This window comes from Mastigoproctus giganteus, chromosome 13, assembly GCF_048544385.1.
Source record: "Mastigoproctus giganteus isolate SK-2022 chromosome 13, ASM4854438v1, whole genome shotgun sequence".
NCBI classification, from domain to species: domain Eukaryota; kingdom Metazoa; phylum Arthropoda; class Arachnida; order Uropygi; family Thelyphonidae; genus Mastigoproctus; species Mastigoproctus giganteus.
Window position 1 is genome coordinate 11,986,113 of NC_143587.1, and position 25,325 is coordinate 12,011,437.

A 25,325-nucleotide genomic window follows, 5' to 3' on the forward strand; every position below is an offset into this window, starting at 1 on the left:
TCTCCTATTTTCAATCTTCTCTAGCCTAAAATAACTCTACTCCATTCTGTCAAATTCATCTTTTGCCTCTATCATTCTTCCAACTCCCCTAATAATGCGAAACTCTGATTTCCTTTCTTTGAAACTTTATTTTCTCTGCTCCAACTTTCCTAACAGTGAGGTAAATTTCCGCGTTGATTTTAATGTTCACAACTCCACCTGACTTCTGTTTTCTAGTAACACAGACCGAGCTAGTCGAGATGCCGAGGCTCTTGCAATTACTAGTGATCTTGCACAGATTTCATTTACCTACCAGAATACCAGATAATCCTAAGCACATGGCCAACAGTCCTCATCTTTTTACTTAAAAATAACCCATCCAAGTAAACAGTTGAGGTGAGTGGTCCTCTGGACATGTCAGATCACAAATTGGTGATGGTCTCTGCTCCAATGGAGCCTCTCACTTGTGGCCACTTTCAACCTTGTGTTGTTTGGCATTACAAGAATACAAAATGGGATGATCTGCTTGATTTATTTTCTTCTTTTTTTTCCCTTCACATCTTCTAATGTTAATGTTTGCTCAGTTTATGTCACTGAAATTATTCTTGTAGGGATGAAATCCTTTATTACACCTTAAAATCTTGTCCTTTATCTAAATTTCAGTTTTATAATTAATGTCCTAAGACTGTTCAAGATAGTAACAGAGGCATGTGATGCAAGAAAGAAAGCATACGAGCTTATGTAGCATCAGCCAAAAAAAAAAATATTCACACAACCATGCCCTAAAAATGTTTGTCCAGTTCCTCCTTGAATTTATTTAAGCTATCAACTTTACATTAGCATTAGCATAGGCACATGAGGCAAGAAAGCAAGCTTATATAGCATTAGCCAAAAAAAAAAAAAAAAAAACCACCCTTATTTCACCCATCCACTCGCTCCAAATGTTTGTCACGTTCTGCCTTGGATCTATTTAAGCTATCAACTTCTACGACGACAGATGGAAGTTTGTTCCAGCAATTGACCACCCTCTGGCTAAAGGCAAACTTCCTCACTTCTATCCTACAACCATCTTTCCTCAATTTGAATTTATGCCCTCTCAGGTGATTATTCTGAGCAAGAGAAAGAATCCCATCAGCATTGAGTATGCTCAAACCATTCAAGACTTTATACACCTCAATCAGATCACCTCGCAGGTGCCTAGTCTCCAGACCCTGTAATTTGCAAAACTTAAGCCTTTCTTTGTAAGAGCAACCCTTTGTTCCGTTCATTAATCTTGTTGCCCTTCTCTGTACTCGTTCCAACAGCTCTATATAGTTCTTAAAATGTGGCCTCCAGACCTGTATACAGTATTCAAGGTGTGGCCTGATCATTGCCTTATACAAGGGGATAATCACTTCCTTATCCCTGCTAGAAAAATTCCTGTATATCATTGACAAGACACCATGTGCTACTCTTACAGACCGTCTGCACTGCTCAGAAAACTTCATATGTGCCTGCACAATTACCCCCAGATCCTTTTCATTCTCTATCACTGTCAGTGTAGTACCACAGAGTTGATACTTTACTCTGGGAATACTGCTTCCCATATGTAGTACTTTACATTTGTCAATGTTAAACTTCATTTGCCACCTCTAAGCCCATCTGCTCAACCTTTCCAGATCCTGTTGCAGCAGCATAGTGTCAGTAGTGTCCTTGACAACCCTGCCAACCTTTGTATCGTCTGCAAAACTTGGACATTAAGCTTGATATACCATCATCAATATCATTTATAAATACAGAAAACAATAATGGACCCAACACTGAGCCCTGAGGGACTCCACTAATAACATTAGTCCACGATGAGCAGTGTCCATTGATTACCACTCTCTGTCTTCTCCCCCTCAACCACCCCTTTATCCATAGCAGCAATTTGCCTCCAATGTCACACTGCTCCAATTTGTGTAGCAGTCTTCCATGTGCAACAGTATCAAAAGCCTTTCTAAGATCCAAGTATATAATATCAAAGCTATTCCCTGCATCCAGTTCTTTTGTGACTGCATCATAGTATCCAATCAAATTGGTCAGGCAAGACTTCCCCTTAACAAAATCATGCTGTGTCCGAGCTATAACTGAAGTCTTGTCTAAATGATCCTGCAGTGCTTCTTTAACCAGTGCCTCCATTAATTTTCCTGGAACAGAAGTTAAGCTCACAGGTCTATAATTACTTGTGTCAGCCTTTGATCCTCCTTTGTGAATTGGGGTCACATTTGGAAATTTCCAGTCTATGGGTACCTCCCATAATGTAATTATGGCTAAGGGTTTGTTTACTTCCTTTGCTGCCTCCTTTAATATAACTGGATAGATCCCATCCACCCCGGGTGCCTTTCTTGTGTTTATCTTCAACAGTTTCTCCTCCATTTTACTCTCAGTTATTTCAAGATTATCTAGCTTACTGCTAGAGTTGAATACATCTCTGGCATTCCCCTCGCTGAATAACTGCTCATGTGTGAATGTCGATGCAAAAGATTCATTTAGTTTGTTAGCTACCTGAGCAGGATCATCAACAGTTGACCCATCAATATCAAGTGGACCAATCTGATTCATCCCCTTCCTCCTAGAGTTTACATAAGTAAAGAACTCTTTGCTGTTTTTCTTTGCATCCCTTGCCAAGGATTTCTCGTAATCTGCCTTCGCCTGCCTAACCTCCTTTGTAACTTGGTTGCATATTAACTTGTATCTATTATAGGCTTCTGTGTCATGTGTTAATTTGTAAGTATCCCATGCATTTTTCTTCTCTGCCATATGCCTCATTAGTTCATCTGACATCCATTTTGGCCTAAACCTTGAACAATATTTCTTAGTTGGTATGTAAAGCCTAGTAGCTTCCAAGATTAATTCTTTGAATGCTTCCCATTTTGAATTTGCTGTTGGTAATATCATCAGTTGGTCCCACTGTATAGAATTTAAATACTGTCTCAGTCCATCGTAGTTGCCTTTACGGAAGCAATAACCCTTCCCTTTACCCCTAATGGTAGTTACCTCTTTGAGTAAATCCCACTTCAGCACACTGTGATCACTGCCACCTAGTGGTTCATTTATCTGCAGATTCTTAATGCTTGTTTGTTTGTTTATTTGGTTTTTAGGAGCATTAGCAACTAAGGCCATATTGCTCCGGGATATGCGGTGGTCATTCCCTGACCTTTCCGCATCCTCCGTATTTGGTGGTGATGGGTTCGAACCCCGGTCTATTCAAGAAGCGTGTGCTACGCACTGCTGCTCCTTCCCACCTGGGCTACGGAGGTGCCTATTCTTAATGCATGAAGAATCACTGCTGATAATCAAATCAAGAGTATTACTCCCTCTAGTTGCCTCCCGAACCATGCTGATGTAGAAAACAATCATCCAATAATCCACAAAAGCCCTGCTAGTGCGTGAGTAACCAGCCCCCAAATTCCAGTCATATCTGGGAATTAAAATCTCCCATTATAAGACTCTCTGATTTACTGGCCCACTCTATTTCCCTGTGCAGTTTCTTATTATACTCATCAGAGTCATTAGGTCTATAGCACACTCCTACTCTCAATTTTGATCTCCCAATGCTTTTGTCACACCAAAGTGACTCAACACTGCACTGTCCAGCGATGTCGACTGGTTTCACTTCCTTGCTTTTTTATGTGTTTCTTAAATAATAACATAACCCCTCCCCCTTCCTATCCTGTCTATCCTTTCTGTAGACGTTGTACTCCCCAAATTCCAGTTCTGCATCTCTTATATCTGTGTGACACCACGTCTCTGATATCCGAACAATATCTGCCTTTGATGTTTGAGCAATACCTTAAATTCATCAAATTTATTTACTAAACTCCTAGCATTGGTGTACACGCAAGTATACCTGCACCTGTTTCTATTCTTAGCTACCCTAACACAACCCATGTGTTTACTTGTACCGCAATGGCTCCCAGCAGTCTCTGAAATATCATGCATCTTGTTTTTCAGGCTGCTGCTCATTCTAATAGAAGCAGTGCAAGAATCTCTTTCTTCACCTCTGTCAGTGGCTACTGTCAATCTATTGGTCTTTGTCTCCCCCCCAAGCCAGCAGTTTTCGACCCACCTAACACTGCCCCGATAGCATCAGCAAATATTCTTGCACCCCTTTCTATTTAAGTGTATTCCATCCCTGTAGAAGCAATCTCTCCTGTTAACAAGTACAGTCCAGGCTGAAAAAAATTCTACCCCTTGAGCCTTGCACAATCTTTCCAGGGCCGAATTGATCGACAAGGCTCTCATCATATACTCCCTCCTATCGTGTCTGGGCAGAATTGCAGACACTTTCAAATTCAACCCTAGTTCTCGGCTTTTGTTCAACAGTGACCTGTACTTGTTAAGTAATTCTGCCGGTCTCCTACTCTTGATATCATTAGTGCCAACGTGTACAACTATATCACCTTTTGTGCCCTTAAAAGATGATATTTGCTCTACAACATCATCAACCTTTGCCCCTGGCAGACATACCCTGGTCCTGTTCCACCTATCCTTTTTACAAAGCATGTTCCCCGTTTCCCTGACAATAGAGTCACCAACAACTGCTAGTTCCTTCGGGAATAGCGCATTCTGCCTTGGGGGTTGCCTCTGTGTCACGTGATGCCCAAGTGCAAGCTCTGGCGTTGATGTGGGCAGCTGAGAGCTTGATGGGCCCCTCAATTTAGTTTCTTCGAGGGCATCCACCCTGTCCTTCAAGCTCTCATATAGGCCCACAAGAACGCTGAGTTGTTGCCTGATATCGATACACTCCTTGCATCGCGCACACACACAAAGACATCCCCCATGGCAGTATCATGTCCCATACCCGATTGCTCTGCAAACATCAAGCAAACAGTGCATTTTATAAGGCTGTGAGTCAGAGGACAACTGCCCCCCCCTCAGTTCTACTCTGAGCCACAGCACTTCCATTAGCTTGAGCCTTTTGCTTTGCTGCTCTGGTCTGAGTCATGATTCTATTAATTTATTAATTAATTATAATTAATTATGTTATGTTATTAATTATGTTAAATATAATTAATTATATTACGTTTGTAATCTAAGTCATTATATATGTATTTATTTAAAAGTACAATTTAACTGCTAACGAAGTTCAACTAACGCTATCTAGTACGGTATATAACTATCATATCACAAAGGCGGGAAAGTTACGAACAGTAATCTACGATGAATGCTTCCCATTTTGAATTTGCTGTTGGTAACATCATCAGTTGGTTCCACTGTATAGAATTTAAATACTGTCTCAGACCACCATAGTCACCTTTACGAAAGCTAATGCTATTCTAAGACACTATATTATAAGACACTCTAATTTACTGGCCCACTCTATTTCTCTGCACAATTGCTCATTATACTCATCAGATTCATTAGGTCTATAACACACACCTACTCTCATTTTTCCTTTCCCAGTGCTTATGTCACACCAAACAGACTCAGCATTGCATTGCCACCAACATCAATTGGATGCACCTTCTTAGATTTTATGTGTTTCTTAACTAACAGCATAACCCCTTATTCCCTCCTGTTCTGTCTATCCTTTCTGTACACATTGTACTCCCCAAATTCCAGTTCTGCACTTCTTGTCTGTGTGACACCATGTCTCTGATATCCCAACAGTATCTGCCTTTGATGTCTTAACTAGCACTTCAATTCCACAACGACAGATGGAAGTTTGTTCTGGCAATTAATCACCTGCTGGATAAAGGCAAATTTCCGCACGTCTATTCTGTAACTGTCTTTCCTGAATTTGAATTTATGCCGGTTCGTAATCTGAGAAAGTGGAAGAATCCCATCAGAATTCAGCGTGCTCAACCCATTCAAGGCCTTATACACCTCAATCAGATCACCTCGCTGGTGCCTAGTCTCCAGCCACTGCAATTTGCAGAACTTAAGCCTCTCTTGGTAAGAGGATCCCTTCATTCCCCTCACCAATCTTGTTGCCCTTTTCTGTGCATGCTCAAGCAAATCCACATCCTTCCTAAAATGAGGCCTCCAGACCTGTACATAGTACTCAAAGCATGACCTGAGCATTGTCTTATACAAAAGGATAATCACCTCCTTTTCCATGTTAGCAAAATTCCTGTATATCATTGACAAAACATCATGACCTGCTCTTGCAGCCTGTCTGCATTGCTCAGAAACCTTCATATCTGACTGCACAATTACTCCCAGGTCTTTTTAATTTTCTACCACCCTAAGTGTAGTACCACACAGTTGGTACGTTCCTCTGGGATTACTTCTACCATTATGCAGTTCTTTGCATTTGTCTATGTTAAACTTCAGTTGCCACTTCACAGGCCATAAGAATGTTTCATATCACAATTAGTGTGCTTGCAAATATCCACGTTAATTTTCTGCCTACATCAAAGTTCATAACAGTTGTAAAGTAGTTATTAATCAGACCAAGCTAGATTTCAAACAGGCTAGGAGTACAAAACTTGCTTCTTGTCCAAATGGTAACTGAGCAATCTAGTGTCTTGCAGAAGCTATTGGCTGCAACTTTTGCAGTCAAAAAAAAAACAAACCCCTTCCCATTTCACTGATCCATTCGTTGTAAATGTTTGTCTATTTAAGCTATTTACTTCCACAACAACAGATGGAAATTTGTTCCAGCAATCAACTACCCGCTGCCTAAAGGCAAATTTCCCCAAATCTATTCTACAACTGTCTTTCCTCAGTTTGAATCTATGCCCCCTCAGGTTTGTAATCTGAGCAAGAGGAAGAATTCCATTAGCATCAAGCCTGCTCAATCCATTCAAAGCCTTATACACCTCAATCAGATCACCTCGCAGGTGCCTAGTCTCCAGATGCTGCAATTTGCAGAACTTAAGCCTTTCTTCATAAGAGCAACCCTTTTTTGCCCTCACTAGTCTTGTTTCCCTTCTCTGTAGTCATTCTAGCAACTCTACATCCTTCCTAAAATTAGGCTTCCAGACCTGTACACAGTACTCGAGGTGTGACCTGACCATTGCCTTATACAAGTGGATAATCACTTCCTTATCCTGTATTCTAATAAAGGATCAATAACTAGGTGTAGTGGCAAGTTGAAATTTTTATAGTAATTGATTGCCATAGTAAGTAAAAAATAGCCATGGAGTATTTTTCTCTTTTTTTGTACTGGTAATAGTAAAATGGAAGTAGAAAGTTTGGTGATAATTTTGTGAATAAAATTCATAATCAGACTCTCTAATCTTAAATAAAAATAGATTTTAAATTCCCTTAAATTTCTAAAAAAAAATTAAATTCTACTTCATCCTTTTTTTTTTCCTTCCTTCATGTAAAGTATAGCATATGTCTTCTTTAATTAGCCGCTTGTATCAACTAGCTAAGATGTATCTTTATGCTCCTTCTTCTGGATTATACTCCTCCCCTCTTGCTATGACTGATGGAGCTGCCAAGACTATTTGTGTAAGTTAACCTTTTGTTGTCATACTAAATAACAAAACATTATTATTTTGAATTATTATAGATACATAAGGTTAATAAAAATTTTATAATGATAAATTTATTTCAAGTGATTTGCTTAGCTCATCGTTCATAATTATAAGTCATATGTAACTCTTCAGATTTGTTTGCATGCAAATCTGAAACTATTTTGTACCTACCCATCTCTTTCCACCAGTAATGGAAAGTGAGCTTCCACAGCATTGGCAAGTTATTGTTTTTTACTTGGAAGAGGACATGATTGTTTATTAATAGGAACAATCATGTAGACCCCACCACCCTTCGTGATTGTTCATTATTATGTTCATTAACATAATAATGAACAATCACATGATATGACAGCGATGTGTTTATAGACACTTTATTATATCACGTGGGAGGTTTAAGTAATTCGTTATTGATATGATACAATTTGAAAGGAATTGGGCCACCTCAGTGCAAATGCTTAAACTATTTGTGGCTACATTTTGGGAACTCAGTTTTCTGCCTTCAGACCTACGGGGATAGAACATTGCTGGCGGAGTGGTACTACAAATTTTCAATTTCATAATGATATTTGATTATTTACAATACAATATATTCTAATTGGTAACAGGAGAGACTGCTTCTAGAGGGATGGGATACACTTAAATAGAAAGGGTGCAAGACTACTTACTGATGCTATCAAGGCAGTGTTAAGTAGGTCGGAAAACTGCTAGCTTTGGGGGGGGGGGATACAATGACTAATAGATTAACAGTAGCCGCTGGCAGAGTTGAAAGTGATTCTTGCACTGCTTCTATTGGAATGAGCAGCAGCCTGGAAAACAGATCCTTTAACTCCTGTAAAGTCTGTGGTTGAGAAGCCGCAGATTGGAGTTGCTGTTCCAACACAAACTACAGATGCTTGATGGGATTGATGTTTGGGGAATTTGGAGGCCAGGGCAATACCTGGAAATCTTCCTCGAGTTCTGCGAACCAGTCTCGAACAATCCGAGTGGTGTGGCATGGTGCATTATCCTGCTGAAAGATTGGCACCGCCAGAGGGGAAGACCGTTGCCATGAAAGGGTGTATCTGGTCAGCAATGATGTTTAGGTGTATGTGTGTTGAGTTAGCAAAATTCCTCTGGGCAGTGATTGGAAGAAGTTTGTCTCCGGGCTCTGCTCAGGCAGAGCCCGGAGACAACCTTCTTCCAATCACTCAAGGTCGAATTTCGATGCACGTATGCCCATTGTAGCTGCTATCGCATGGGCACTCGGAGCAGCCTGCGGCTACATAGCCCCATTTTCAGCAGGGTTCGATGTACTGTGTGCTGTGACACATTACTCCTGTCACCAGCATTCCAATTACCAGTGAGTTGCGCCACAGTCACCCTTCTGTTGCCACTTACCATCCAGGAGAGCCTCCGCTCACCTTGAGCATTGATGAGCCATGGTCATCATGGTCATACTTTCGGTAGGTACTAACCACGGCTGACCGTGAGCACCCCACCAGCCATAGCATTTCAGATATGCTCTGAAATGCTATGGCTGGTGGCCATTACAATTTGGCCTTTGTCAAATTCGCTTAAGTCCACTGCCTTTCCCATCTGAAGAACAAGAGTAGTACTGATCAATGGAGCTGAGCATCAGGTGTTTTTTATACTGTGTCCTGACCCGTGCACATGCCATAGTTCACCTGCAGTTGCTTCGATTTGCATAACGACTCGCTATTGTATTATAAATAATCAGATGTCATTATCAAATTGAAAACTTGCAATACCACTCCTCAAACAATGTTCTTTCCCCATTAATAAGCCAGCCAGCTTGCCCGGATTAGGCAAGACAGTCTCGGATTTCAATAGTTTGTCCCACCTGGTAATGTGTCCTGGAAAATGTCCCACATTCTCACAATTTGTTCTGCCTGTCCTGCATTTTCAGAGAATTTTTGATGTTGCAAAACACATTTCTGACTTAAAAATTAAAATCAATGACTTGTGGAAAATGAGTATATTCCAATAACAATTAGGCATGGTTTAATAAATTTAGAAAAAAATAGTTTCCTAAATAGAGATTGGTTTATCTGTCATGCTAAAAATGTTTTTAAAAATAGTTTGGAACATTTTAAAAATACATGCTGACCATTTAAATGTTTTAGAAAAATTTTTGGATAGATCTTAAAACAACTCCCCTGTGAAAAGATTTCCAAAATATCCAGATATCTAAAAAAAAAAAACAGTAAACATACCCAAAATTTCAATAAACAAAAGTGATTTATTTGATGAAGCATCTTTTGTAAAAAATTACATAATGGAAGAAAAAATAAAGGATTGGAATGAAAAGAGTCTTGAGATTGATACTGAATGGGCAGAAATATTCTACAGTTTTAAATGACAAAATGTCCCTTACCAAAATATCCTCAAAACTGTTCAATACTTGTTATGTTATGTTATGTTATGTTCTTGAAGAAAACTACTTTTTCTTCAAGAATGAGGGTAGCCTGGGCGGACGTACACTTCTGTTGCTCCTGGAACAGAGAAGCTTTTTCTGATTTATTTTCTCTTTTCTTAGCTTAAATTGGCATATTAACTTATTTTCTAAAGTAGCTTTATATTCCTATTTACGATACTTAGATTAAAGTAACTTAGATAGAGATTTTGTAGGTATTACTTAGTATCGGAAAGGGTATCAAATCCACGTGTTTACCGTTTGTAAATTGCCGCCATTGTTACGCGATACGAAATATCTCGAAATAGATAGCATAAGCTTAATATAGTATAGTATAGTACTTAATATTGTCAATTAATCAGATAATTAATCTTGTTGAACTTCTTTGTCAATTAAATTGTACTTTTAACCATACATATAATGACTTGGGTTACGTAACATAAATAATTAGTAAAAAATAATTAATACTTAACTTGATACGGAAGTTATATAAAGGGATTTCGTAGATAACCCTCGATACTGATACATAAATATAGCGTTATAACTGTGTTGGGATATAAGTTTAGGGTTTTAATTTTGTACTGAAATTGAAATTTTATTGAAATTAAATTGAAATCATGACTCAGACCAGAGCAGCAAAGCAAAAGGCTCAAGCTAATGGGAGTGCTGTCGCTCAGGGGAGAACTGAGGGGGGCAGTTGCCCTCTGAATCACAGCCTATTAAAATGCACTACTTGCTTGATGCTTGTGGAGCAGTCAGGAACGGGACATGATACTGCCATGGGGGATGTCTTTGTGTGTGCGTGATGCAAGGAGTGTAAGGAAATCAGGCGACAACTCAGCGTTGTTATGGGCCTATATGAGAGCTTGAGGGACAGGGTGGATGCCCTCGAAGGATTAAAAGTGAGGGCCCATCAAGCTCTCAGCTGCACACACCAATGCCAGAGCTTGCACTTGGTCATCATGCAACACAGCGGCAGCCCCCAAGGCCGAATGCACTGGTTCCAAAAGAACTAGTAGTTGTTGGTGACTCTATTGTCAGGGAAACGGGAAACATGCTTTGTAAAAAGGATAGGTGGAACAGGACCAGGGTATGTCTGCCAGGGGCAAAGGTTGATGATGTTGTAGAGCAGATATCATCTTTTAAGGGCACAAAAGGTGATATAGTTGTACACATTGGCACTAATGATATTAAGAGTAGGAGACCGGCAGAATTACTTAACAAGTACAGGTCACTGTTGAAAAAAAGCCGTGAATTAGGGTTGAATTTGAAAGTGTCTGCAATTCTGCCCAGACACAATAGGAGGGAGTATATGATGAGAGCCCTGTCGATCAATTCGGCCCTGGAAAGATTGTGCAAGGCTCAAGGGGTAGAATTTTTTTCAGCCTAGACTGTACTTGTTAACAAGAGAGACTGCTTCTACAGGGATGGGATACACTTAAATAGAAAGGGTGCAAGAATGTTTGCTGATGCTATCGAGGCAGTGTTACGTGCATCGGAAAACTGCTAGATTGGGGGGGTACAAGGACTAATAGATTAACAGTAGCCACTGGCAGAGGTGAAAGTGATTCTTGCACTGCTTCTATTGGAATGAGCCGCAGCCTGGAAAATAAGATGCAGGATATTTCAGAGACTGCTGGGAATCATTGGGATACAAATAAACACATGGGTTGTGTTAGGGTAGCTAAGAAAAAGAACAGGTGCATATATACTTGCGTGTACACCAATGCTAGGAGATTAGTAAATAAATTAGATGAATTTGAGGTATTGCTCGAAACATCAAAGGCAGATATTGTGGGGATTTCAGAGACGTGGTGTCACACAGATATAATGAATGCAGAACTGGAATTTGGGGAGTACAATGTCTACAGAAAGGATAGACAGGATAGGAAGGGAGGAGGGGTTATGCTATTAGTTAAGAAATACATAAAATCCAAGGAAGTGAAGCCAGTCGACATTGCTGGACAGTGCAGTATCGAGTCAGTTTGGTGTGACATAAGCATTGGGAGATCAAAATTGAGAGTAGGAGTGTGCTATAGGCCTAATGACTCTGATGAATATAATAAGAAACTGTACAGGGAAATAGAGTGGGCCAGTAAATCAGAGAGTCTTATAATGGGGGATTTTAATTTCCCAGATATTGACTGGCATTTGGGGGCTGGTCACTCACACACTAGCAAGGCTTTTGTGGATTTATTGGATGATTGTTTTCTACATCAGCATGTTCGGGAGGCAACTAGAGGAAGTAATACTCTTGATTTGATTATCAGTAGTGATTCTTCATGCATTAAGAATCTGCAGATAAATGAACCACTAGGTGGCAGTGATCACAGTGTGCTGAAGTGGGATTTACTCAAAGAGGTAACTACCATTAGGGGTAAAGGGAAGGGTTATTGCTTTCGTAAAGGCGACTATGATGGACTGAAACAGTATTTAAATTCTATACAGTGGGACCAACTGATGATGTTACCAACAGCAAATTCAAAATGGGAAGCATTCATAGAACTTATCTTGGAAGCTACTAGGCTTTACATACCAACTAAGAAATATTTTTCAAGATTTAGGCCTAAGTGGATGTCAGATGAACTAATGAGACATATGGCACAGAAGAAAAATGCATGGGATACATACAGATTAACACGTGACACAGAAGCCTATGATAGATACAAGTTGATCTGTAACCAAGTTACAAAGGAGGTTAGGCAGGCGAAAGCAGATTACGAGAAATCTTTGGCAAGGGATGCAAAGAAAAAGAGCAAAGAGTTCTTTACTTATGCAAACTCTAGAAGGAAGGGGATGAATCAGATGGGTCCACTTGATATCGATGGGTCAACTGTTGATGATCCTGCTCAGGTAGCTAACAAACTAAATGAATGTTTTGCATTGACATTCACACATGAGGAGTTATTCAGCGAGGGGAATGCCAGAGGTGTATTCAAGAGGCAGTAAGCTAGAGAATCTTGTAATAACTAAGAGTAAAGTGGAGGAGAAATTGTTGAAGATAAATACAAGAAAGGCACCTGGGGTGGATGGGATCTATCCAGTTATATTAAAGGAAATAAGCAAACCCTTAGCCATAATTATGAGAGCTTCCTTGGATTCAGGGGAAGTACCCACAGACTGGAGATGTGCAAATGTGACCCCAATTCACAAAGGAGGATCAAAGGGCGACACAAGTAATTATAGACCTGTTAGTTTAACTTCTGTTCCCGGAAAATTAATGGAGGCACTGGTTAAAGAAGCACTGCAGGATCATCTAGACCAGACTTCAGTTATAGCTCAGACACAGGTTTTGTTAAGGGGAAGTCTTGCCTGACCAATTTGATTGGATACTATGATGCAGTCACAAAAGAACTGGATGCAGGGAATAACTTTGGTATTATATACTTGGATCTTAGAAAGGCTTTTGATACTGTTGCACATGGAAGACTGCTGCACAGATTGGAGCAGTGTGGCATTGGAGGCAAATTGCTGCTATGGATAAAGGGGTGGTTGAGGGGGGAGAAGACAGAGAGTGGTAATCAATGGACACTGCTCATCGTGGACTAATGTTATTAGTGGAGTCACTCAGGGTTTGGTATTGGGTCCATTATTGTTTTCTGTATTTATAAATGATATTGATGATGGTATATCAAGCTTAATGTCCAAGTTTTCAGACGATACAAAGATTGGCAGGGTTGTCAAGGACACTACTGACACTATGCTACTGCAACAGGATCTGGAAAGGTTGAGCAGATGGGCTGAGAGGTGGCAAATGAAGTTTAACATTGACAAATGTAAATTACTACATATGGGAAACAGCAACCCCAGAGCAACGTATCAACTCTGTGGTACTACACTGACAGTGGTAGAGAATGATATGGACCTGGGGGTGGTTGTGCAGGCAGATATGAAGTTTTCTGAGCAGTGCAGACGGGCTGCAAGAGTAGCTCATGGTGTATTGTCGATGATATATAGGAATTTTTCTAGCAGGGATAAGGAGGTGATTATTCCCTTGTATAAGGCAATGGTCAGGCCACACCTAGAGTACTGTATACAGGTCTGGCGGCCTCATTTCAAGAAGGATGTAGAGTGCTGGAACGAGTACAGAGAAGGGCAACAAGATTAGTGATTGGAGCAAAGGGGTGCTCTTACGAAGAAAGGCTTACGTTTTGCAAATTACAGTGTCTGGAGACTAGGCACCGGCGAGGTGATCTGATAGAGGTGTATAAAGCCTTGAATGGTTTGAGCATGCTCAATGCTGATGGGATTGTTCCTCTTGCTCAGAATAATCACCTGAGAGGGCATAAATTCAAATTGTGGAAGGACAGATGTAGGATAGATGTGTGGAAATTTGCCTTTAGCCAGCAGGTGGTTGGTTGGTGGAACAGACTTCCATTCCTTGTCGTGGAAGTTGATAGCCTAAATACGTTTAAGGCTCAGCTGGACAGATATTTCGAACGAACAGAGGGGTGAAGTGGTTATTTTTTATTTATTTATTTTTTTTTTTGGCTGATGCTGCATAAGCTTGCTTTCTTGCATCAAATGCCTCTACTAATGCTAATGCTAATGTTTGCCAGTAATAACTGCTTCAACTGAAAGGGTATTTTAATTAATGAATATGCTTTGTATATCAGAAAAAACAACAGTGAAGGCAAATACAGTAAAAACTATGCTTATGCTAAAGTGTAACATGACTACGTTGGATAATTGGATTAATTCTAATTTCAATAATTCTAACAATTTATTGAATTTTTATTAGCTTATTTTTTATGTAACTAACTTGAATTTCTAATTCAAGTTAGTTAATTCAAGTTGGCTTTCTAATTTTATTTGTACTAAAATTATCCCTAAGTATTGCAATTAGTGCAGTTTCTGTGTACTCTCTAAGTTCCGAGTGGTTAACTGCATTAGTGTATTTTTAAGGAAAGTGTCCTGGATGTCCTATATTGGCTGCTTAAAAATCTGGCTGCTTTACCAATAGGTATGAAGACTGGAAAACAATAAGTTCTGAAAATCTAGGCATAAATAGATTAAGTGTTTGCCATTGAGATGGTTCAATTCCTTTAAAATTGCATCATTTTGATAATAAATTACTTAATCTGCCACATGATATTATGGTGGGTCTATCAATTCATTAAGGTTGAGGTATTATGTATGTATTCTGATAAAAAGTAACTTATTACTTTTTATCAGAATTATTGAAATTGTGCATAATCATTCATAACTTAATATGAAATTGACTGTCATGAACTTCATGTTTTTTTTGTTTTTTTTTAAATGTTGTTAGTGAATATTTTATTATTTTCTTTTAAAAATATATTTTGAATTATTTTCTCTTTTATTTTTTTATTTCAGGATATGCGACTTACTGAACCATTATATAGAAATGCTTTTTCTCATTTAACATCGCGAGACAGCCAGTTTTTCTGGACCTCTGGACAGTGGATGACAGAACGGCAAGGAGGATCAGATGTTGGTTAGTAAATCTGTGACATAGTTACTGAATATGCTGTGATTTCCTTCTAACATTGAATTTTTTTTACATTTTTCTTATGAACTTATATAAGTACAGGGGTAAGGTAGAAAAAATTAAATCTTTTGGAGGACTAAATCCATCCTACAGATAAAAATTATCATTTATGGATTGATATTATCAATCCATAAATTATCATTTTGATCTGTTCTTCCTGTAGAAAATTTGGTAATAATTTTATGAATAAAAATGATAATCTGGCTCTCAGTGCCATCAATCAGAAGCTGATGGAGTGTAACATGAAGATAAACAAGCAGATAAAAGAATGACTAGAAAGTGTAAGATCTGTAAGCCCTGTGTCAGTGTTGTTAATCCACATTGAAATAAGGAATTTAAAGAAAGAGCAGAAGAAAACGCATAGGAAGAAGAAAACCCAGGATCGTGATAACATGCTTCTCAAGTATGCCTGTAGAGAGAAGAGATATGGAAGATGCATTTCATACCATTTCCAAGACTTGCTCATTGAAATGTTTAAAAAAACAATATTTGATTTTTAAAATAAAAAAAAAAAAAGAAGACCGCTATCAGCTCCAGTTAGTGCAGTGACAGTGATAAGGATCTTCAAAAAAAAAAAAAATTCTTTTTTTTTTTTTTTTTTGAAGGAGAAGTATGGGGGGTTGAAGGAGAAGTATGGGGGGGAAACTTTGCTCTAGAGACTAAACATGGGTTTCACCACTTCAAGCCTCCAATAAGCAAAGTGGTGGTATTTCACTGGTTGATGAAAGCCATCTACCACTTTGCGTCAGTATATGAAGTGATATGTGCCAGTATACAAAGAGTTTATTAATTGCACGGATATTGTTACTTATCACTCATTTGCACAGATCTGGATGTGAGTTTACTGGAGAATAGATTATTCTTAAAGGTTTCTTCATTTAATTCTGTAATTATTTGGTTTCTGATAGAAGGAGTAGGTTCTTCCTCTTAGTCATTCTGGATTTTTTGGAATAATTCACAGGTTATATGCAGATCCATTCTGTCAATACACACTTGTACATGCCTAGCCGAGTGGGTAAAGTACCTGCCCGGCAACCTAAAGGTCGCGGGTTCGATTCCCGCCTCGGGCTTGGATCAAAGTACTGCAAAAACCTTGGGAGGTGCAATATGGCCACAGAAGCTGATGCACCAAAAACTACCAAATCAAAATCAATCAACTTGTACATGCACATACAGGACAACCCATATGAATTTGTATTCCATGTGATAATATGATGATATTCAAATCAAATCTACATTCTGTTTTTTTTCTGTCATATAGAAAGCAGAGTAGCATTTATCGTGTTATTGCAACTTCTCTGTTGAAATAAAATCCCAAATGTTACTAATTTGCTGCAGTGAGTGATTCAGCCCAGAATTAGGATGGTTATAAATGGGTATTGCACTTATTGGACTAATGTTATTAGTGGAGTCCCTCAGGTTCAGTGCTGGGCCCTTATTGTTTTCAAAATTTATTAACACTATTGATGAAAGCATATCAAGCTTATTGTCTAAGCAGAAGATACAATGGTTGAACAGGGGGTTAATGACAGGAATTAAGGTGTACTACTGCAACAGGACCTAATAAAATTAGACAGATGGGCTGAGAATGTAAATTGAGGTTTAATATTGATAAATGCAAGGGGCTGCATATGGACAGCAGTAATTCCAGTAACAATACTACTCAATGTACCAATTGGGTAGTACTACACGAGAGGTGATAGAGAATGAAAGAGACATAGGGGTAATTGTACAGTCTGGCATGAAGTTCTCTAAATAGTACAGACAGACTGCTTGGACAGCTCATGGGGTTCTGTCAATGATGCATAGGAAGTTTTCCAGCAGGACAAGATATATTTTATATCAAAAAGGTTGGATGTGCTATTCAAGCATATTTATGTATGTTGTGCATGCCTTTATAAGGCAGTGGTTAGGCTACATATGAGTACTGCATGCAGGTCTAGAGGCCTCATTTTAGGAAGGAAATGGCTCTGTTGGAATGGGCATAGATAATAGCAACAAAGTTAGTGAAGGACATAAAAGGTTACTCTTACCATGAAAGAGTTCAGTTGTACAAATTGCAGTTCTTGGAAACTAGGCATCTCTAAAATTGTTTGAAATGTTTAAGGCTTTAAATTTATTCAGTAATGCTGATGGCATCCTTACTCTCTCTTGGACAACATACATAACATAAATTGAAAAAAGATGGCTGCAGGTTAGGTGTGTAAAAATTTGCTTTCAGCCAGAGAATAATTGATTGTTGGTACAAAATTCCTTCTGGAGTTGTGGAAGTGTGTAGTTTGAATAAGGAAGAATTAGACAAATTGTTAGAGAGTGATGGACAGTTGGGCAGAGGCATAGAGGGGAAACAGGTATCCTGTGTGTTATCAGACACTCAGTCTAAAACACTGATGGATCCAATATCTTTCTATTACAGAAGATTTAGGAGAAGTCCGGTTGGCCTGCCTCCCTAAAATCCACTCATGCACACCTTCTCGATGGTAAGCCCTGTACGTCACTTAGGTGGCAACGAACGTGTAGGGTGGTTCTCTTTAAGATGCCTAATCAGCGTGAAGAGGAAAAGACCAAACCCTCCAGCATATGACAGCATGACAAAACAAATGGCCCTCAGTCCCCAGCGGCTTTCACTCCCCCTCTTACTGCAGCGAGAGGATCAGAGTGGAAGCAGAGAGTGCTAAGAATCTCTGGGTTCGACCAGGCTGCCATGCACGGAAACTGAACTTGGCCTGTTACAACGTAAGATCACTCATCGGTGAAGACAGGATATTAGAGCTGGAAAAGGAATTAGAAAATGTCAATTGGAATATCGTCGGTTTGGCTGAAACAAGAAGAAGAAATGAATCACTTATAAGTTTATCAAGTGGAAATCTGCTGTACACCAATGGAAACAGTGAAAGGAGTGAAGGTGGAGTTGGGTTTCTGGTCCATAAAAATTTAAAAAACAACATTTTGGAATTCAAAAGTACATCACCAAGGATGTCAAGACTAATTCTTAAGATTTCTAAGAGGTACAAGCTAAAGGTTATAATGATTTATGCACCAACATCGAGCCATGATGATGAAGAGGTTGAAGAAATGTACACCGAAATCGAGTCTTCTAGATGATGAGAAAACCCACTACACTATTATTATGGGGGACTTCAATGCTAAGGTTGGAAAAAGAAAAAACAGCACAGAAAGGGGAACTATATGAAATTTTGGAATTGGTGAAAGAAATGAAGGGCACCTCCATAGCCAGGTGGGAAGGAGCAGCAGTGCGTATCACATGCTTCTTGATTAGATCGGGGTTCGAGCCCGTCACCACCAAATACAGAAGATGCGGAAAGGTCAGGGAATGACCACCGCATATCCCGGAGCAATATGGCCTTAGTTGCTAATGCTCCTAAAAACCAAAGCAATAACAACGAAAGAAATGAAAGAGGCGAAAGACTTGTAGAATTTGCAGAATCTCAAGGATTGTCAGTAATGAACACTTTTTTCAAGAAAAGGGTGAACAGAAAATGGACATTCAAAGAGAAATTAAACTTGAAAAAGTAACTAAATTTCAAATACTTAGTAAATTAAACATGAAAAAGTATTATAGCCTTAGATGTTAATGTGGCATAAAATCTTTAAACAACAAACCAACCAACCCAGTTAGTGACATAGATCCAATAACGAAGGAAGAATTGGAAAAGGCATTGAAAGTTACAAAAAATAGGAAAGCATTTAACAGCATAAATGCAGAACTGATTTAAGTTCTGCATTTATGCTGTTAAATTATTTATTAAGTGATGAATTGATAAACAAAAATTGGAGAAGATTAGTTTTATGTATGCTAGCAAAATTATGTATGAAATAACATAACTTGAAAAAAAATGATGACTGTTTTAAATGGCAGATATTCTTAATATAAAGCTACAAATCCTTCCTACTAAAAAGTAATGATATAAGAATAGACTTTGAATACAATGTAAATAAATTTAAAACTATTAAAAAAGACACCAGCATTCATCTCAAAGCAGAAGTTTAAGATGAAGAAAGAAAGAAATTTATTTCAAATTTATATGCTAGAAGAGGTTAGTCGAACCTTATCTGATATCAGTATTCAAAATTTTAATATAAAAGATGATTTAAAATTGATTTACCATGGATTACAAAATAATACTGAATATGTATTTGATTTTGACTACAGAAAATAGTTTTAAAAAATAGTCTTTATTCTGACATTTTTTTTATTAAAAAGGAAGACTTTTTTGTTGTTTTTGCTTAAACCTACTTTAAAGGTAGCAAAAGAGACACTAGGACAATGCAAAAGATAGCATAAGAGACACTAGGACAATGCAAAAGATAGCATAAGAGACACTAGGACAATTCAGGAAAAACTATAAGAAGAGGGGAGTAAAGATATGGAATGAAGAAATAGCTAAAGTATTAAAATATTTATGTTGTATATTGTAATATAGTATTAAGATATTTATCTTGTTTGTCTTGTACTGCTAAAGCAGTACAAGACAAACAAGATAATATCTTAAATATATACAAAACAGGACAAGTGAGAATGAAGAAATATATAAAGAAGGACATAATAAAACTAAAGGTAGTAGTCGTAGTAGTGGCATGTGATGCAAGAAAGCAAATGTATGAGCTTATGCAGCATCAGCCAAAAAAAAAAAAAAAAAATCACACCATTCCCTCCAAATGCCTGTCCAGTTCCTCCTTAAATTTATTCAACCTATCAACTTCCACAACGACAGATGGAAGTTTGTTCCAGCAATTAACCACCCACTGGCTAAAGGCAAATTTCTGCCCATGTATTCTATATCTGTCTTTTCTTAATTTGAATTTATGCCCCCTTAGGTTTGTAATCTGAACAAGTGGAAGGATCCCATCAGAATTCAGCGTGCTGAACCCATTCAAGGCCTTATACATCCTCAATCAGATCACTGCGCAGGTGCCTAGTCTCCAGCCACTGCAATTTGCAGAACTTAAGCCTCTCTTGATAAGAGGATCCCTTCATTCCCCTCACCAATCTTGTTGCCCTTCTCTGTACACGCTCAAGCAAATCTACATCCTTCCTAAAATGAGGCCTCCAGACCTGTACGCAGTACTCAAGGCGTGGCCTGACCATTGCCTTATACAGAGGGATAATCACCTCCTTTTCCCTGCTAGCAAAATTCCTATATATCATTGACAAAACCCCATGACCTGCCCTGGCAGCCTGTCTGCATTGCTCAGAAAACTTCATATCTGACTGCACAATTACTCCCAGGTCTTTTTCATTTTCTACCACCTTAAGTGTAGTACCACACAGTTGGTACGTTTCTCTGGGGTTACTTCTACCCATATGCAGTACTTTGCATTTGTCAAGGTTAAACTTCAGTTGCCACTTCTTAGCCCATCTGCCCAAATTATCTAGATCCTGTTGCAGTAGCACACTGCCATTACTGTCATTAACAACCCTGCCAACCTTTGCATCATCTGCAAACTTCGACGCTAAGCCTGATATACCTTCATCAATATCATTGATAAATATACAAAACAACAGTGGACCCAACACCGAACCCTGTGGGACTCCACTAATAACATTAGTCCAAGAAGAGCAGCACCCATTGATTACCACCCTCTGTCTTCTCGCACTTAACCATCCTTTTATCCATTGTAGCAACTTACCCTTAATACCATTCTGCTCCAATTTGTACAATAGTCTTCCATGCGCAACAGTGTCAAAAACTTTCCTGAAATCCAAATATATGATATCAAAATTATTTTTTGCATCCAGTTCCTTTGTAACCACATCATAATATCCTATTAAATTTGTCAGACAAGACTTTCCCTGAACAAACCCATGCTGTGTATGAATTATTGCTGCAGTCTTGTCTAGATGATCCTGCAATGCATCTTTAACCAGTGACTCCATTATTTTACCCGGAACAGAAGTTAAACCAACTGGTCTGTAATTACTCGTGTCACTCTTCAATCCCCCTTTGTGAATTGGGGATACATTTGCACATCTCCAGTCCGTGGGAACCTCCCCTGAGTCCAAGGATGCTCTCATAATTATGGCTAAGGGTTTGCTTAGTTGCTTTGCCGCCTCCTTTAATATAACTGGATAGATCCCATCCACCCCAGGTGCTTTTCTTACGTTTAACTTCAACAGTTTCTCTTCCACTTTGCTCTCAGTTATTACAAAATCATTAAGTATCCTGCTACAATTTGATAACCTTCTGCCATTTTCAAACCTTAATAATTCCTCATGTGTGAATGTAGATGCAAAATACTCATTCAGTTTGTTTGCTATCTGAGCAGGATCATCAACAGTCGAACCATCGATGTCAAGTGGACCAATCAGATTCATCCCCTTCCTTTTAGAGTTTATATAAGTAAAGAAATCCTTGCTGTTTTTCTTAGCATCTTTTGCCAAGGATTTCTCGTAATCTGCCTTCGCCTGCCAAACCTCCTTTGTGACCTGATTACAGATTAACTTATATCTGCCATAGGCTTCTGAGTCGCTTGATAATTTATATGCATCCCATGCATTTTTCTTCTCTGTCACGAGTCTCATTAGTTCATTTGACAACCATTTAGGCCTAAACCTTGAACAATATTTCTTAATAGGTATAAAACTTTTAGTAGCATCCACGATTAATTCCTTGAATGCTTCCCACTTAGAATTTACTGTTGGTAACATCGTCAGTTGATCCCACTGTACAGAATTTAAAAACTGTTGGAGACCACTGTACTTGCCTTTACGGAAGCAAAAACCCTTTCCTTTACCCCTGATGGTAATTAAATCTTTAAGTAAATCCCACATCAGTACACTGTGATCACTGCCACCTAGTGGTTCTTTTATCTGCAAATTCCTAATACATGAATGATCACTGCTGATAACCAGATCAAGAGTATTACTTTCTCTGGTTGCCTCTCGAACATGCCGCTGCAGAAAACAATCATGCAATAAATCCATAAAAGTCTGACTAGTGTGTGAGTGCCCAACCCACAAGTTCCAGTCAATATGTGGGAAGTTAAAATCCCCCATTATAAGACATTCCGATGTACTAGCCCACTCTATTTCTCTGTACAATTGTTCATTGTGCTCATTCGAGTCATTAGGCCTATAACACACTTCTACTCTTATTTTTGCTTTCGCAGTGCTTATGTCACACCAAACTGACTCATCAGTGCACTGTTCATCAATATCAACTGGATGCACTTCTTTTGATGGCGCCTCCATAGCCAGGTGGGAAGGAGCAGCAGTGCATAGCACACGCTTCTTGATTAGACCGGGGTTCGAGCCCGTCACCACCAAATACGGAGAATGCGGAAAGGTCAGGGAACGACCACCGCATATCCCGGAGCAATATGGCCTTAGTTGCTAATGGTCCTAAAAACCAAATAACAAACAACAAACAAACAACTTCTTTTGATTTTATATTTTTCTTACTTAACAGCATAACACCTCCTCCCTTCCTATCCTGTCTATCCTTTCTGTACACATTGTACTCCCCAAATTCCAGTTCGGCATTCCTTATATCAGTGTGACACCATGTCTCTGATATCCCAACAATATCTGCCTTTGATGTCTTGACCAACACTTCAAATTCATCAAATTTATTTACTATACTTCTAGCATTGGTATACATGCAAGTATACATGCTCCTACTCCTATTCCTAGTTACCCTAACACATCCCATATACCCACCTGTTTCACGATGACTGCCACCCGTCCCTGAAACTCCCAACACCCCTCACTCCAGGTCGCTACTTATTCTAATAGAAGTTGTAATTGAAGGTATAATAAGGAAGGCTAAAGCAGAGTCATGGGATAGATTAATAAGTACAATAGAACATGATGTTCATGGAAGACAAAATTTGGCATATAAAATGATGAAACACTTCAATAGTACAGAGAAAGACACTTCAAGAATAAATATAATAAAGGAAAGAACAATGGAAAAAAAACATTATGAAGAACTGTGGAAGGATCCAACATATAAAACAGAAGAGATACAGTTAGACCCAGTTATTGCTGATTTGGCACATTATAGCCTTAGATGCTAATGTGCCATAAAATCCTTAAACAACCAACCCAGTTAGTGACATAGATCCAATAACAAAGGAAGAATTGGAAAAGGCATTGAAAGTTACAAAAAATAGGAAAGCAGTGGGAATGGATGGTACAAATGAAGAACTGATTAAGTATGGAGGAAGTTTTTTAAAAGACAGGATACTAAATTTATTTAATAAATGTTGGGAACAATATAAAATACCAGAGGAATGGAAGATAGCAAAAATTATTTCAATATTTAAAAAGGAAATAGAAATGATACAAAGAATTATAGAGGGATTAGCATATTAAACACAGTATATAAAATGTATAGCAAAATAATAAATAATAGAATTAAAATTATTTCTGATGAAATATTAATGGAAGAACAGGCAGGATTCAAAAAAGGAAGATCATGTACTGATAATATATTTACATTAAAACAAATAATAGAAAAACAAAAAGAGTTTAATTTAGAAACACATTTAGCATTTATAGATTACGAAAAAACATTTGGTTGAGTAAACAGACAAAAACTATGGAACATATTGAGTAATAAAGGATACCCAAAGCATCTTACAAAAATAATACAGAGTTTATATCATGGAACAAAAATAGTAATAGATACAGGTAATAAATACAGGTAATAAATTAACAGAAGAAAGTATAATAAATCAAGGAGTTAAATAGGAATGTAGCTTGTCACCAATGCTGCTTAACATATATATTGAGGATATAAATTCAGATCGAGGAAAGACAGATATAGGATGGATGTGGGGAAATTTGCCTTTAGCCAGCGGGTAGTTGGTTGGCAGAACAGACTTCCATCCCTCGTTGTGGAGTTGATAGCCTAAATAAATTTAAGGCTCAGCTGGACAGGTATTTTGAATGAACGAAGGGGTGAAGTGGAAGTTTTTTTTTTTTTTTTTTTTGGCTGATGCTGCATAAGCTTGCTTTCTTGCATCAAATGCCTCTACTAATGCTAATGCTAAATATGATATGTAAATGGAAAGAGGAAATTAATACAGGGATATATTTAAATATAAAAAATAGGATTAATACACTGCTATTTGCAGATGATCAAGTATTTATTCAAGATAGTGAAGATAATTTACAAAGAGCAGTATTTAAATTAAACCAAATAACTGAAGAATATACAGTTAAAATATCAACAATGAAAACTAGAACAATGGCTTTTAAAGGAAAAAATACGGTGAGAACAAAAATAGTTATAGACAGTAAAATATTAGAACAAGTAAAACGCTTTAAATATCTAGGATGTGATATAACATATGATGTCGAAGAAGATATGAACCAGAAATTGGCAAAATTTCAAAATATATGTGGAACAATAAAAAGAACTTTGGCTAAGAAAACAAGGAAACAAACACAATTGAAATTTTACCAAGTAATGGCAATACCAACACTTCTTTAAGGTTCTGAAACATGGATACCGAAACAAAGAGACATTAATAGAATACAAGCTGCAGAAATGAAATTTTTAAGATATGTTAAAGGATGTACAAAATTAAATAAAATACCAAATGTAAATATTAGAAAGGAATTAAAGATCTACTCAATTAATGAAAAAATTATAGAATATAGACAAAGATGGAAAGAACATGTAGAAAGAATGGAAGATAATAGATTCCCTAAATTAGCTTACACATATAGAGCAAAAGGAAAAAGAGACAGAGGAAGACCGAAGAAAAGATGGGCAGACCTCTTTGAGATCGGAACAGGCGGATCGCCTAATCTGTGAAGGAAGAGAAGAAGACCTACTTTATTTTCTTAAAAAAATATAAATAATTTTAATTTTTTGATTTTTGCAGTTTATTTTAAGAAACTAAATGATTTTAAGAAAGGAGGGGGGGATGTTTTTAGGGAGGGCGAATTTTTTCATTTGTAATGTCCTAGAACTACATTTTCTATACTATGAACTAC

At 38.0% G+C, this 25,325-nt stretch overlaps 1 protein-coding gene across 1 annotated transcript in view; it reads left to right on the plus strand.

Annotated features, from left to right (window-relative positions):
• LOC150075766 (acyl-CoA dehydrogenase family member 11-like) overlaps window positions 1–25,325 on the plus strand; it is a 127,990-nt gene that overhangs the window by 31,695 nt on the left and 70,970 nt on the right. Inside the window, exons 3-4 of the mRNA XM_090387877.1 lie at window positions 7,305–7,404; window positions 15,181–15,301. Coding sequence (XP_090244003.1) covers window positions 7,305–7,404; window positions 15,181–15,301 — 221 coding nt within the window. The remainder of the gene's footprint in view (window positions 1–7,304; window positions 7,405–15,180; window positions 15,302–25,325) is intronic.